The sequence below is a fragment of the Labeo rohita genome, chromosome 5 (assembly GCF_022985175.1).
Source record: "Labeo rohita strain BAU-BD-2019 chromosome 5, IGBB_LRoh.1.0, whole genome shotgun sequence".
In the NCBI taxonomy this organism is placed as follows: domain Eukaryota; kingdom Metazoa; phylum Chordata; class Actinopteri; order Cypriniformes; family Cyprinidae; genus Labeo; species Labeo rohita.
Genome location: NC_066873.1, coordinates 32,383,324 through 32,400,662, shown reverse-complemented (window position 1 = coordinate 32,400,662; position 17,339 = coordinate 32,383,324). Strand labels below are relative to the sequence as shown.

The following is a 17,339-nucleotide window of genomic DNA, read 5'->3' as shown; positions in this document are numbered from 1 at the left end:
GCACAACATGATTTTACATAAAAACTTTATTTATACTCTCAAAGACACAATTTAATTGGGCTAGAAATACAAGGCGCCAAAATATGTTCGTTGTGGACAATACATTTCCAAGGTTTCAATGCTGATAAGTAATTCGCAGAAAACGTAAGTGTATTGCAAGATTTTACTTAAACTTAATCAATTGTTTAATACAGGAATTCTCTCAAGCACAGATGTGCTGCAAAAATACATGGCCAGTGTTATACAACAGAGGCCAGGAGATCACCAAGACATATTTCTCACTTGCACTGTGATTATTAAAATACAGCAGCAACAATAAAATAGAACAGTTTAACTAACTCATGTAAATTAATTCCAGAACAAGAGGAGGACATCGCCTGTGACCCAAGTCTCACCAAACATGTGGCCTCACATACAGACATACATAAACATTAACATAGAAAAAGTTCATTGCCAGGTATAAAAATAATACATTCTGAACAGTCCTTAAAATTATGATTGAGGAAGTTGCAACAATCTTGTTTAATATAGCCTGCATATTTCCCTTTAATTTCATGAAGAGAATAAACAAAGAAATACAAAAATAGGAGTGTTAGGAATCACTTAGAGTAAGACAGCAGTATATCGGTCGTTCCCAGTAAACAAATCAACAAAAACTGCCCTTATATATCCATCAACCACCAGCTCCTACGTCATGTTACCATATCCACTATGTAAGATACAGCATACAAGTGTTCTCATATAAGTTCTGACGAGTAGCTCCTATATGAAGGGTGTTGTTCTGCTGGAGAGGAAGATGATTTGAAGAATGAGGTCACTATTTAGATTGCCTTTTTTGCAAATCAAATGCCCTTTAAGACACATGTGCACGACAAAGGGTTTTTGGACCACTTTGTCTGATTAAAACACTATATCAACACGCAATACTTGGTTTGTGACATACACACTACATCTCTAGGGACATACAATGAGAATTGTAAGTTCACTTGCATAGTTCTCTTTGATTTCACAAATGGTTTCAAAACCATGTTTAAACACAATCTGAAGTTGCATATAGTGGCATTACTGATGGACAGCTCTTGCTCTTAAAAGGAAACGCTTGAGTAATCCATTTCAGCATGTGAGGTCTGTCTTGGAAAGGGTGGGCACAGCTATGATCACATAATGATGCTAGCAATAGTACGGTTCCATGCAGTTGCCAGACATGATATCATCATCACCACCACCACCACCACCACAATACAGAAAACTCAGTCTTTCTTAACATCTTACATTATCTTCACACAGACTGACGGAAATACTTTTATATTCATATATAATTCCATATGAAGTAAATTTCTAGAGGATTTTTATCATATAACAATTACATGAATTTAATATTTTCCTAAGAACTTTGTATAACATTCTACATCATGATGCATCGATGATGAATGACAAGAATTTAAAAAAAAAAAAAAAAAGTGTTTTTTTTTTTTTTTTTTTGGTATGGGCTGCCATTCCATGACGACAGTAGAACCACCACACATCTCACAAATTTATGTGCCATTTGTAGTTTCGGGTTAGATGAATGGTCACAGGGCAGTTGAGGTCAACTTTTTGACACCGCGGCGCTGAGCGAGTGTGGAGCACCCCACTGGCTCCAGTACGGGAGAAACATTTCTGTTCAGGGCTGAATAGGTGGCTGCCATTGCTCCCTGAGAAAAAAGGGAAAAATATTAATGAGAATATAGAGTCAAACATAAGCATTAAGTATTATAATGGAAATGCAAGGCTATTGGGCTGATGAGGAAACAATGATTCAATTTTGGAACCATTTGTTCATTTCACATTTGAAACTACTGTTGCAAAGCAAACCTTCACTATATGAGGGGCGTCTTGGCGGTTGAGTTGGTATTTTGGTAGCTGGTCCTTGTTGACTATCCATGGGTGACGAAGAACTTGAGCGGCGGTCAATCTCTTATGAGGGTCAACGTGAAGCATCTTTGATACCAGGTCCTGTCAACAGAGAGGTTTAAAAGATTATACATTAAAAAAACAGAAATGCAGACACAGAAAATACATGATGATTATAGAATAAAAAATTCAAATACAGAAATACAGAGCATATGGTTTAGGGGTAAAAACTGTGATAAAACGAGAGCCTTCAACCTTAGCCTCAAAAGATACAGAATTCCAATATCCTCCGGACAGGGAGAATTTCCCACTGCCAATCCGAGCCAGAATCTCTTCCGGTGTATCTTCTGGGCCATTAGCGAATGGAGTGAAGCTGAAGGATGGATAAGAATTGTGAGTTTTCAAAATGACATGAATATTGTTTTTGAAATCAATCATGATTAGGGTATGCACGATACTGCATTTTTGCCGTCATGCCGATATTTTCAACTCATTTTGGCCGAGATATCAATATATTTCCTTTTGTTTGGAAACAACACCAAGTCTCTCCAGTGCAGAAATTATAAGCAAATTACTTTTAATTCTGGTTAACTTTTAACAAGAACTTAACTAAACAATGATAACTATAACTATACACATCATTCGCTTTTTTTTTTTTTTTTCAGAAACATGCACTGGTAACCTTAACATTTTATTTTAAGATTTAACATTTGTAGATGGTCTAAAGCAAAAGAGTTGTAAAAATTATGAAAATCTTTTAGAGCTCATTATCTGTTATAAAAAGTAACATTACACATTAATGAATCAATCAGTACGTAAAATCATTTAATTTACAAGTGTCATGTTTTTTTTGTTTTTTTTTTATACAAGCAAGTTATAGCTTCTGACATTTAAATCAAAACATACTCTTGATCTTAGGACACCAATTACCGCTTAATCAGAAAAACAGTTTAGATGTTATTTGTGTATTTTACTTTTAGTTTATTAGAAGTAAGCCAACAGCACCCCCTACAGAATGAAAACTCCTTACCGAACAGGTATTAGGACCTGCTGCTGCCACTGCAAGTGCTATTACGGTTTACTCTATTACACACCGAACTCATCATTCTGTACGTGCATTCTCAGATTAAAAAGTATATTGTGCATCCCTAATCATGATACATCTATATGCAGCATTTAGAGTATTAAGAAAAATGCAGGCAGAAAGTCTGACGTGTATAGGGAGTTAATGTACCCAGTAAGCATTGTATAAAGGAGAACTCCAAGACTCCAGATATCACATGCTGCATCATAGCCTTGCTTCTTCAGGACCTGAGGGGATAACACAAACATAAATAATAACAGAGTATTGAAAAGAACTTACAAATATAATGTAATATAATGTAACATAACAAAAGGTACCTCTGGAGCAACAAAGTTAGCCGTGTAGCATGGTGTCATCAGCAGTCCATTTTCTGCTCTGAGTTGTTTGGCAAAACCAAAATCACAAATCCTGATTGATTCTGGGTTGCCCGATTCATCCACATACAGTATATTACTAGGCTTTAAGTCTCTGTGTACTACCTGCAACCAAAGTGGCAATCTATTAAACATGACAAAAAAAATATACAGTACAACCCTGAAATATTTAAATAAACATACATTTATTTAAAGAAAAAATAATGTTCATATCTACAAACCATAAAAACTCATAATAAATATATACATCTAAAAGTATGTAAATAAATAAATTAATTAATTAATTAATGAATGAAGATACCTACAAGTTTGATTTGTAGGGTTAGTTCATCCAAAAATGAAAATTCTGTCCTTAATCACTCACCCTCTTGTCATTCCAAACCTTCGTTTATTTTCGAAACACAAATTAAGATATTTTTGATGAAATCCGAGAGCTTTCTGACCCTGCACAGACAGCAATGCAACGTTCAAGGTCCAGAAAGGTTGTAAGGACATCAATAAAATAGTACGTGACATCAGTGGTTCAAACTTAGTTTTATGAAGCTATGAGAATACTTTTTAAGCGCAAAGAAAACAATGACTTTATTCAACAATTTCTTTTTCTTCTCTTTCAGCATGGCAGGTCCTGCATCAGCAGCACCACACATATTTATTGTGGAACTCTTGTGAACACGCTCTCAGATTTCATCAAAACATCTTAATTTGTGTTCCAAAGATGAACGAAACGTACAACATGAGGGTGAGTAATTAATGACAGAATTTTCATTTTTGGGCTAACCATTTCTGTGTGTGTGTGAGAGAATGCTCTTACCCCTTGGGCATGCATATATTCAACAGTCTTCGTAATGGTGTGCAGGACAGCACTAGCCTCTCTCTCAGAGAAAAACTTTTGTCGGAGGATTTTATCCAGTAGTTCTCCACCTTTCATCAACTCTGTGACCAGGTAAATCGATCGCCCATCATCAAATACCTATAAACCCACACAGACTCAGAATAATGGGAGACAACAGCTGGGATGTTCCAGTTATAAGTGTCCTACAGGCACACAAACATCACTTACATCTTTCAGAGTGATGATGTTGGGATGTTGTCCATAACGCATCAGAATTTCAACCTCCTCCGTTGGATCTCTCCTCTCCTTACTGATAATCTGCAATCCAATCAGAACCATTGAAACAAAAAGAGCAAAAGATTAATCATCTTTTACAATTGGATCAACCCTAAACTTTTGAACATCAACTGCCAACACACCTTTCTATCCAACTTATTTTTTCCATAAGGGCGTGGCCATTTGTAAACTGAATGTCTTCCGGTCTCATCCATGTTCAGCAATTTTTATCTGTACAAAACAGCTAGTTTTGCTGCTTGATATTGCAAACTGGTGTGTCTTACCATATTATTTTAATGTATTATCTTAATTATGAAACAAGAGTTTGTAGTGCAAATAGGGTTACCGATTACTGCACTTCAATATTCTTCTTCTTATTTCCCTACAGCGGCTTATGAACCGGAAGTCCAAAACATTACCAGAAAACAGCTTACTTCCGCATTAAAAAAATAAGATGGATAAAGCTATAAGAACCATATAATCAAAACAGATGTAGGCATATATTTACCTTGACTGCATAGTCCATGCCTGTGCTCTTGTGCACGCAGCGCTTGCAGATGGAATAGGAGCCCACACCAATGTCTTCCTTAACATCATATACATCCGTGAACTGAAGCATGCTCCGGTGGGGTTGCTGTATAACATACATGCATACATTTTATTCCCATGTGTACTGATGTTGCAGGTGTGAGAGAGGAGGAACATGTGAGTGACGCAAGGATACCTGCAGTATGCCGCTCATGTTGAGGTTGCTCTGAATGGGCGGCTGGCTCTCCTCTTCTACTCCAGGGGCAACAAAGCTAAACCCTCTGAAGAGCTGATGGGCATTGGCACTTGGAGGGACACCAGGAGAGTCTAAGACAAAAGAAAAAGTAAACCAAGTACCAATAGTCTGTTGTGATTAGAAAAGCATCCATTGTTATGAAAAGTGAAGGTCTGCGTTACACACCTCGTGGGGTTTTGGCAGTAAACTCTGAGTCAAAGTAGAATGTGTCATCTGGCCTCTGGATGACTGGTTTAAAGGGAGGATTCATTTCCTTTCTGTATAATTTCTAGAAAGAAAAAATGATTCAAAACTAAAGGCATAAATATTAGGAGAGCACTGATATTACAATTATGGCTGATATTTTGTCTAAATAAATTAAAAGTATAAATCCATTTATTAATGCTATAAGTGAATTTCGGAATCACAACATTATAAGGTAATCTAAGAGCTAAAATAGAGCAAATGTACATGCATAATTGGATATCTAATTGTGGCTAAAATAACCAATATTAAAGGAGAACTCCACTTCTAGAACAACAATTTACAAATAATTTACTCACCCCCTTATCATCCAAGATGTTCATGTCCTTCAGTCGTAAAGAACTTATTTTTTTTGAGGAAAGCATTTCAGGACTTTTCTTCATATAATGGACTTCACTGGTGCCCCGAATTTGAACTTCCAAAATGCAGTTTAAATGCAGCTTCAAAGGGCTCTAAACGATCCCAGCCGAGGAAGAAAGGTCTTATCTAGTGAAACGATCTGTCATTTTTTGAAAAATAAAAATCTGTATAATTTTTAAGCACAAAAGCTCGTGTAGCACAGGCTCTGGGATGCGCGTCCACAATGCTACGAATTAGCAATGGGTCGTTCTTGAACGATTCTTTCATTTTGAACAAATCTTTAATGTGACTCTGGAAAAATGAGTCATCTCGGAGAGTGATTCTTTCAGTCGGGGCACCAATGAAGTCCATTACATGGAGAAATCCTGAAATGCTTTCCTCAAAAAACATAATTTCTTCGTGACTGAAGACAAAAAGACATGAACATCTTGGATGACAAGGGGGCGAGTAAATTATTTGTGAATTGTTTTTCCCGGAAGTGGAGTTCTCCTTTAAATAGGTGAAAAAGCCTCTAATCATAGGAGCAACATGAAGATTATCAGATGAGTGTTTTTTAGGACTGTGATTCATACATTTTTTCTTAGAAACTTACATTCCAGTCAATTGTGCTGAAGAATGAATGTCTTTTGATCTCTTCTACTCCATCAGGCCCAGCTCCTGAAATTCCAACCCCAACAATCAATGAACAGACTGAAATTCACCAAATTCACTCAGCATGAACAACCTGTTCTTGGAAAACTAGTTGAAACGCTTTCCTTACCCAAGCGGTTGCCAGGATTCCTCTTGAACAGATTGCGGAGCAGAGACTGGGCCTCTTGGCTAAGAAACTGAGGCATGCCTAGCTTCGCCCTGGAGACAGAAATCAACGTCAATACAAAGACTCGGTTATGAAGATCAGTACTTTGAGTAAACAAGACTCACTTTAAGATCATTGTCATGGTCTCCTTCCGGTCTTTCCCTTGGAATGGAAGTGTTCCAGTCAGCATTTCAAACTGAGGAGTTAGAAATACATAATCACTGCACTGTAATACAAATATTATAATATATAAATATTACGCTAACCCTCTTACCATTAGCACACCGTAGGACCACCAATCAGCACTGTGTGTGTGACCTCTACGGTTGACAACCTCTGGAGCCATATATTCCACTGTACCACAGAACGAATATGCCTTGTTCTCGTGGTCAATGGACTCTTTACTCAACCCAAAGTCTAAGAAACACAGACACAACAAATCTAAAACATGCTAACACTTAGCATTATGAGATTCTCACAAAAAGAGAAGAGAACTATTTTAAATCTACAACTTAAGTTCATTCAGGATTGTTATACCATGTTATCTTATCATTATTAATGAAGAATTACACATACCTGTAAGTTTGATGTGTCCATCATTATCCAAAAGAATGCTGAAAGAGATCCAAATTTAGTTCACTTAGGAAAATGTGCACTGCATTGGGTGACTCAAAGTATGATTATAAACATCCTAATATGTAGACCAGGGGTGTCCAACCCTGTTCATGGAGATCGACTTTCATGCAGAGTTTAGTTCCAACCCTAATCAACACACCTGTCTGTAATTATCAAGTGCTCCTTGAGATCCTAATTAGCTGGTTCAGGTGTGTTTGGTCAGGGTTGGAGCTGAACACTGCAGGAAAGTCGATCTCCAACACCAGGGTTGAGCACCACTGATGTAGACCATTATTAAAATATCTTACTAGTAAATAATGTGCTACTATGCACTTTTGCTGTCATACTTTGAGCTGAGACATCTCACATTGTACTTAAAGTATTAGTTCACTTTCAGAACAAAAATTTACTCACCCCTATGTCATCCAAGATGTGCATGTCTTTCTTTCTTCAGTCATAAAGAAATTAAGGTTTTTGAGGAAAACTTTCCAGGATTTTTCTCCATATAGTGGACTTTAATGGTGCAAAAGGGGCTGAAGGTCCAAATTACAATGTCAATGCAGCTTCAAAAGGCTCTACACAAACCCAGCCTAGGAATGAGGGTTTTATCAAGCGAAACGATCAGTCATTTTCTAAAAAAAAATTAAACATTTATATACTTTAACCACAAATGCTCATCTTGTTCCTGCCCAACCTCATGCATTACGTAGTCACTTTGGATGGTCACACACGACATAGGCGGTACCGACCCAGTGTTTACAAAGTGAATGTGCGAAGAAAGTCAAAAGCCCTTTACATAAAAAGGTAAAACAATGTCAGATGACTTTGAAGTAGGAGAAAAAAATAAGATGTTTTTTGACCTATCCTACCTTTCCGAACCGAAGTACACAGACGAAAAACTAACCCCGTGTGACCTTTACAATATGATTACGTAATGTCAAATCCCACATGCACGTATTCCTCGGCTGGGATCGTGTAGAGCCCTTTGAAGCTGCACTAAAACAGAAGTTTGGCCCTTCAACCTGTTTATTCCCATTGAAGTCCACTATATGGAAAAAAATCCTGGAATGTTTTCCTCAAAAACCTTAATTTCTTTTTGACTGAACAAAGAAAGAAGTGAACATCTTGGATGACATAGGGGTGAGCAAATTATCAAAAAAAAAAATTCTGGAAGTCAACTAATCCTTTAATAATTAATAATAATCCTTTAAAAAAATACTTTTCTGGTTTGAGATCTCTGTAGATGATTCCCAGCCCATGTAAATGGTCCAAGGCCAAAGCCAGCTCCGCAAGGTAAAACTTTACATCCTCCTCTGTAAACATCACCTACATTAAGACATGAAAGAGAGGTAGAAGTATTAGCTTCAACTGTTCTTGCTGATTCAATGTTTAAAGTCAGTACGTTTTTTTTTTTTTTGCAAGAAATGTACATTTTTAATTAGCTAGGATGGATTAAATTCATAAAAAGTGTAAAGATTCTTACATTGTTACAAATAAAATATTTTAAATAAATGCCGTTCTTATAAACATCCTATTTGCCAAAGATTCCACAAAAAAAAATATTAAGCAGCAATTTTGACTGATAACAATTTTTTTATTGAGCAACTAATCAATATACTCAAATAATTTCAGAAGGACACTAAAGACTGTAGAAAATTCAGAAAACAGTTATTTTAAATTATATTAATATTTCACAATATTATTGTTTTTACTGTATTTTTGATGACATAAATGCAGCCTTGATGAGCATAAGAGACTTTTATCAAAAACATTTTAAAAGCATGTTGGATTTTCTGTCCCTAGACACATAACTCACCTCTTTGGACAGGCGAGTGAATAGATCTCCTCCTCTGAGAAAGTCCAGAATCAGATAAAGTTTGCCTTCTGTCTGAAACGCTGAGGAATCAAAATGCAAGATTCAAGATCTGTAACAAGGGTAATCTTTTAAATTTAATTAGTAGTAAGAAGTTGTACTCTAAGTTCAATTAAAAGTTCAACAGTGCACAACCACAAAGCATAAGAATCTGATTGGTGACAGAATGTCAGTATCTTACCATAGTGCAGTTTTACAATAAAAGGATGGTTGACCTCAACTAGAATGTCTCTCTCCATCTTTGTACGCATTCGATCTCGTACTGAAACCGCACACACATATCAAAACAAACATTATATTTTTTAGTTTGTACAAGTTCAATAATAATGCACTGACAACTTACTTAAAAAAAAAAGGCAAAACATAAAAGAACATACAAACACACCTTTCAGTGTAGCTTTCTTTAGCACTTTCATAGCATAAAGCTGTCCTGCATCAGGCCCAGTTATCTTCCTGACAAGGAACACCTGCAGAAACGAGCACCATTATTATTTAAAAACAACAGAATGTTGCTTCGGCATGTCAACACAATAATAAAAACTAATTATTTTCTCCCAGAGGAGTTCACCTTGCCAAAAGAGCCCTGGCCCAGCACCTTACGAAGCTCAAACTGTCGTGTGTCTGCTCTTTCCGAACCTTCCTTGACATGGTGAGTGATGCTGATTTCCTTGACCAAGCCCTCATCCTATGAAGGAGACATGCAGTATGATTTATGAGGATGTTTTTGTCAACAACAAAACATGCAATACAACACCAAAGCAGCATTTACAGAACACATCTTATTCATAGTGTCATAGAGAACACAGCAATGTAACTAAAAAAAAACAAAATCAAGGCTAAAAACAACTGTTAAAATACACCATCACTTCAACACGTCAATACAAAATCATGCCCAAAAAAGGTCTGAGAGTCAAGCAAACACAAACACACACTATGAGAGAGGATGTTAAAGAGAAGCCTGGATAGCTGGTGTCTCTGCAGAGCAGCAGCGTGCCAAAGCCTGCAGGAGGAGAGAGAGAATAAACACCACAAACAAGCAGCAGAGCGTATATAAACCAGGCCCATCTGACTATCTGAATAAATAACTGACCGAATACCCACAACTGAGCAGAAGATGAGAGAAAGAGTGCTGTCAGGATCATTCAACTCTGAATGCTAAATATGTAATATGTTTTAGAAAGTGTTCAGAGTTCTACACTCAAATTAATCTCATTAATCTCCTTTCCTTCCTGCTCGCTCTCTCTCTTACTCTTTCACTCTCTCAGATCTTTTTCACAATTGAGATTAAAAACTAGGGTACCGGTAAAAATTTTTACCCACAATAAGAGATAGTCTTCCCGCGATAATGATAAAGTCTAGTTATTGACATATTTTTGTGTGCCACGGTGCGAAATGACATGCTAAAGGCGGACATGAAACCAGTATATTGCTAAATGAGGAGCTCCAATCTGGAACTGGACAAAAAACGGTCTAAGCCTTGAACGACATTAACTGTACTAGTAGCAAATGTGTGATGCAGTTTTGCATGTGTATGAGCCTGTTTACAAACCTGTTGTCCGACAAAAATATCATTTACTGGCATGCTTTTTCCCCAAATTAACTTCATAACATAGTCAAGTGATTGAAATAACCTTTTGTGATCAGCCGTGGCTTCATATCACAGAATGAGGTTAAAATCATACTATTTTATAGTATTATAAAGGCTATGTCGATTAGCATTGCATTATAAATATACTTAATCCTTATAAAAATACCCAAGATTGCTTGAAGAACACAGACAAACCATATATTGCAACAATCATATGTTTATAGTCTTCAAGTTTCCTCAGTTAAAATTGCTCTATCTGCATTTTATTCAGCTAAAGCGATAACTGGATTAGAGATTCCTGAAGCGTCCTCAGTACTACTAACAGTTACTTCAGCTATAAAGCGTATGTGGAGTTTCTGCGCAAGAGCGCCCTCCGGCTTCCGAATCAGAAAGAGCTTTATTGGCCAAGTGGAATTTGTCTTAATGTTAAGAGTTTCCAGTAAAGAAAGTACAAACAATTTCATTCACATTCCAGTGAATTAAACAGTCATTACATTACGTGTGTACTCAGTAATGCTCACAACACCCTATTTTGGGTAACAGGAAAGATAATACTTTTCTCTAAAAAGGATTTCCTTGAATTATCGTCATTGATATCGTTATCGTAATAAATACCAGAAATTATCGTAATAAATGTTTAAGCCCATATCACCCATCCCTATTAAAAACAGGGTGATAGTGACTTGTAAGTTTGATCCAAAAAATGGCACACGCCAGTCTGTCAAAATGAATGAGACTGAATAGTGGATGATATCTGATAATCTATTGATGGTGGAAAAAAATAACCCCACAGATGTCAATAACCACCACAGAGGTCAAAAATGACATACAGAGATTGACGCAACAAGGAGAGGACAATATAACTGTGTTTGTGAATGTGTAAAACAACATACAAATCAGCATGAAGTCAAAAGTCAAATGTGTGTAATAATGCAAATTTGAGAGCAAATGTCTACAACAAGCCTTTTTATTCTGTATGCTCTTGGCTTTATCATGTTTTTTGGGAAACTATGTACATTAATAATCAAAGCTTCTCTCCTGACCTGCTTTCACTAGTTCTAGCTGGCAGAATAGTTAGAAGCCCAACAAACGACAGACAGTGCTATGTGTTTCATAAATATGGATGTTTTAATGTCAAACAAGGTAGTTTTATTGAAAATATGAGGATGAACCCTGATATGTTGACAATAACAGAATGTGTTAAAGCTGTTAATATATCATGAATGTTAGCTTGGCTGTATCAGAATCTAGAACCAGAATTAACCATTAATAATGCATTAATAAGATAGGGATTTATATGGAGAGTGTCATTGTATTTAACTTAGAGAAATTAATTTTTGCGCTCTGTGAAGTACATTAGTTGTAAATTTCTCTCACATAATGCAATATTAATTATTAGGTTCTATGTATCTAATAATTATACCACAACCACTACAAAGGGTTTGTGTTAAAGTCTAGATTTAAATTCTAAAAGTTTAAAAGACGATGAGATGACTGAAGGGGTCTGGCACAGGAAAGAGCAGCCTAAAAGGGTGCTGGCTGACCTCAAGGGAGATTTTAACTGAAGCGTGACCAAGGATGATGACTGAGGGACACCTCACAACAGGAACAGGAAGTGAGCGTGGGTGTTACACACACAACGTCAAGATCTTGACTCAATAACCATCCTTCCCACATACAGTGCGACAAGCCTAAATATACACTATTGTTCAAAAGTCTGGAGCCAAGAGATATTTTTTTGTTTGTTTTAAAGAAATACTTTAACATTGTTACAAAACTGTTTTCAAATAAATGCTGTTCTTTTGAACTTCCTACTCAAAGAATCCTGAAAAAAAAAATGTATCATTGTTTCCACAAACTGTTTTTAACACTGACAATAAAAAGATGTTTTTGGAGCACCAAATCAGCATATTAGACTGATTTCTGAAGGATCATGTGATGCTGAAGACAAAAGAATCGGCTGCTGAAAATTCAGCTGTGCATCACAGGAATGAATTACATTTTAAAATATATAAAACAGAAAATTAAAAAACAGCTCTTTTAAATTAGAATAATATTTAACAATTTTGCTATTTACTGCATGTTTAATCTAACAAAAATGGTGGTGAACATTAAAAATTTTTCCTAAAAGCTCCCCAACGCAACACTTTTAAATGGTAGCGTCTATACATATATATATATATATATATGTATATACACACAGTGCCCTCCACTAATATTGGCACCCTTTGTAAATATGAGCAAAAGGGGCTGTGAAAATAAATCTGCATTGTTTGTCTTTTTGATCTTTTATTCCTAAAAAAAAAAAAAAAAAAACAATACACAAAACTATCTCTGAAGTATACCCCCATTCATATTTACATTTTTTAGCACACCAACCATGACTTCATGTTCCACAGAATTATATTCTGAGGAACACAAAGGCCAAATTCCCTTAATCATTCATCACTTGGAGTTAAACCAAAATCTATAGTTCTGTGCAGAACAAAATTGTTGAGCTTCACAAAACCGAATGTGGCTGTAAGAACTTCATGGCAATAATTAAAAAATTTCAATCAACTAAACATGTTACAAATGTGCTTGGAAGAGGACGTGTGTCTATATTGTCCTAATGCACAATGAAGAAGAGAGTCTGAGTGGCCAAAGACTCTCCAAGGATCACAGCTGGAGAATTCCAGAGATTAGTTGAATATTGGGGTCAGAAAAGCCTTAAAAAAAACAGCCCCTACAACCACACATCAAGAAAAAATCCTTCTTGCTCATTCAAAAACAAACTCCAGCATATTCAGTTGTCAGACATGACTGGAACTTCAAACAGGACTGGATTCTGTGGTCAGATGAAACCTATTTTTCTGCTGGAGGTCCTGGACATTTTGTTCAAATACATGACATCATGGGTGACACAACAGTGATCCAAAACAAACATCAAAATTAACATAAAAATGTGCCACTGAGCTTAAAATGAAGCTTCTGCCATGGCCACACCAGTTCCCTTATCTGAACCCTATTGAAAACGAGTGGGGTGAACTGAAGACAAGAAGAACCAACATGGAGCTGAGTACCTAAAGGATCTGGAGAGATTCTAAATGAAGAAATGGTCTCTGCTCCCCTGTCAGATGTTCTCCAAACTCATCAAGCATTATAGGAGAAAACCCAGAGCTGTTAACTTGGGAAAAGGACGTTGCAATAATTGGGTGCCAATAATGTGAGTTTCGCTCCAATTTTTTTGAGATTTGTTTGAATGAAAGATCAAAAGGATAAACAATGCAGATTTATTTTCATATATAGTAAGTGAACCCACTGCTCTGGGTCACAGACAGCCCCATTAAATAATCTCTAACAGCTTTGAGAAAAGTTTCTGCTGGGTTGGTGGAAAATAAAGCTCTGCTTGAAGTGAATGCTGAACATCCTTTTCTCCTACTGGCGGCTTGCCATGTCACTCATCCAACAGGAAACCAATAAAACCAGTACTCTGAGACAGGAAATGTGATGTTAAAAGCTGACTTGCTTACATAGGAAACACATCTTTCAATTGAACGACAGAGGGGCAATGTAGTAGATCAAATTCCCCTCAAGCAGTGAACTAAGAGCTTGTTTGCTTGTTTGATAACTTGAACCGACAGACATATTCTGTCTAAAATGCAAACACACACCCAAAATACACACATACACAGTCTTAAACTTACTTGAACAGGAGCATCATCATCCACCATGGAGTCATCCTACAAAACAGGAAAAATGTGATGTCATTACTAAAACGGAGTACATCATGTTACTATTACAACAGCACTTGCAAGAGCAATGATCACAACATTTCAACAACAACCACAAAACAAAAAAAAACAAAGTGGATTTTGGGAAATGGAAAGATGTACAGGAAATCACAATCAAGGAAAGAAGACTGTTGCAAACCTCTATTACTGTAATTTGTAAATATTATGGCTCAATGAGAGATAATGACTATGTGCAACACCAAATCATCTGGCCACACGTTGACATAAGAGTATACAGCAGTGTGGAAGACTGTTATTTACATACAAGTGATTATTTAAAGGTCCACACATAAACAGGGGACTAAAAGCAAGCAACGTAGGATGGCTATTTTCAGATGACGGGATTAGCCTGGATCAAAGGGAAGTTAATTAGTGAAAGAGTACGATAGGACGGAGTCCTAATAGTGTAAGAAAGACAATACAAGTTACTATTTAGCAACTCAGAAGCAACAGCACGTATAATCATCCCCCTGGAGTAGTGCTACAAAACGATTATTCGTGATTAATCACATTTAAAATAAAAGTTTATGTTTACATACTATATGTGTGTGTACTGTGTATATTGATTATGTATATATAAATACACACACATACATGTTTAAATTAAGGAAAAATATTTTAGATTTATATATAAAATATTTATATATAATATAAATTACATTATATACACAAGTACACACATAGCACACACACACAAAATATGTAAACAAACTTTTATTTTGAACGCGATTAATCACGATTAACTGTTTTGCAGCCCTACACTGGAGTAAGCAGGAGTTTGGTGTCATACTAAAAATTACATAATCATAATAATATATACTTGAAATAGTTTATGGATCATCACTAGTGTGGTTTGAAAACCATAAGAACATTTGGTTTAGATATACTGTATGTACACACACACACACACTTTTATTATTATTATAAAATATTTATTTATACTTGTATATAATTTAGATTATATCTAAATATTTTATATATAAATTAAAATATTTTTCTTTAATATATACATAATAAATAATGTACGTAATAAATCTATGTATAATATACACAGTACCTACACACACACCTATAGTATGAAAACATAAACTTTTATTTTGGATGCGATTAATTGCGATCAATCGTTAGACAGCCCTAGCTGGTAAGATTTTGTGATGTTTTTGGAAAATGTCTCTTACGCTCATTAAGGCTGACCAAAAGTACAGTAAAAACAACAATATTGTAAAATATTATTTAATGACTGTTTTCTAATTGAATACATTTTAAATAATTTAAGTTAAGCAATAACTCATTTCAAATGTAATGTACTCCTGTGATGGCAAAGCTGAATTTTCAGCAGCCATTACTGCCACATGATCCTTCAGAAATCATTCTAAAATGCTGATCTGGATAATATGCACATTTCTATGTATTTTAATTTAGGCATGGCCATTTAATAAAACGGTATAGTTATCTCATCCATTTAATTCCACAATAAAAAGTGGGAAAAAATATTAAAGTGTAATCCACAGACTAATTCTGGACACAGACAGAAACATACAAGCCTGCCGGGGGAAACACTGTAAGTTTAATTTGATCAGATTCTGATTAGAGGATTACAGTCAGTCAAGGTCAAGAATGCAAAAACGCAACTGTTTCACAGTCTAAGCAACACATTGGCTGTGACTCAAAACCTAATGGGCCATCTACCTACATAGACAGAATTTGGGAGCATCATAAACTTGTATCTTGCACATTGATGGTATTTTTGGCACGCCTGTGACGCCCAAAAATGCTGTCTAGGTATGCTGGCAGCTCACTTGGTTTTGAGAAAATGCCTGTCAGTCAGTCTATAAGAAGTAAGTTCCCCACCCTTTGCTTATTACCCAATGCGTACTTAAGTCAAACTTCAACCAGCTGCAAAATGCAAGCAAGTGTCCATTTTATGTTACAATAAAGTAAACTTGGATCGAACAGACACACACACACACTCGTACTGGGCTTGTCTGGTCAAGTCTTTCCTCGACGGCTTACACATTCTCTAGCTTTACCAAGTAACTAGGCACTTTGGTCCAATGAAAAGTCTAACAAGTTAACATTTAAAAGAAACACGTCATATCGCGTTTAATACTTCTCTGCATTTTAATCTAACTGTTAGTCTTATAACTATGAAGCACTTTGTATTTTAGAGTATGAAAAGTAGCGAAATTCAAAAACGTAAACGTTTAGTTTGAATACAGTGCTTGCAAACTGTAAACTAGCAGTCCAAGTATGCACTTCAAGACTGTACACACTGACATTCCTCAGTGGCACGAAGTATCGGATTAAAATGCGATCCCGTACAATCACCGCGTAACAACACTCCTCGATTAAACGTGATATAACCTACCTCATTGTCCATATGCCCCACGGGCAACTTCTGCCAGGGGTCTGCAAACTGCGCCAGCGGCATCTTCAAGTCACGATCTGTAACTTACGATCAGCCCGTGAAGTGATTTGACGCTGTCAGTCACTGTAAAGTTGCACTAAAAAGTCCCACAAAGAGGACGGTCCCTAACTGACACGTAAATAGCGGAAGAATTCAGTTCAGTTGCCTTCTGAGTAGCTTTTTACTACTAAAATGTGCGTCTCCCCTTCACAAAAATTCAAAAGATGTTTTTAACAGCAGAGTAATACACTTCCGTTTTCGCTCAACATGGCGTCGTCGCCCCGTTCACCTGTCTGTCAGAACGAGGCTGCAGGAAACGTCATCATGCGTCATAAAGCGAGGGACGCTGTGGCCACCCACTGATTCACACCATACTGGCGCTCAGGTAGTTTAATAGGGTCAAGGAATGATATCCTGAGATATTAAATGTATTTGCCATAT

The 17,339-nt window shown here is 36.3% G+C and overlaps 1 protein-coding gene across 1 annotated transcript; it reads right to left on the bottom strand.

The window, feature by feature from the left end:
• Positions 1–8: 8 nt before the first annotated feature.
• On the bottom strand, positions 9–17,204 carry rps6ka3a (ribosomal protein S6 kinase a, polypeptide 3a). The gene is made up of 22 exons (XM_051109939.1): positions 16,860–17,204; positions 14,405–14,440; positions 9,699–9,815; positions 9,516–9,597; positions 9,312–9,392; positions 9,074–9,153; positions 8,477–8,583; positions 7,219–7,256; positions 6,917–7,059; positions 6,768–6,838; positions 6,607–6,695; positions 6,439–6,503; positions 5,409–5,511; positions 5,184–5,314; positions 4,968–5,093; positions 4,412–4,501; positions 4,163–4,321; positions 3,295–3,456; positions 3,128–3,204; positions 2,149–2,266; positions 1,855–1,995; positions 9–1,694 (listed from the first exon to the last, which is right to left on the bottom strand). Exons 1-22 carry the CDS (start codon positions 16,920–16,922, stop codon positions 1,572–1,574), a joined length of 2,202 nt encoding a protein of 733 aa, XP_050965896.1. The 5' UTR covers positions 16,923–17,204; the 3' UTR covers positions 9–1,571.
• Between the last annotated feature and the right edge of the window lie 135 nt (positions 17,205–17,339).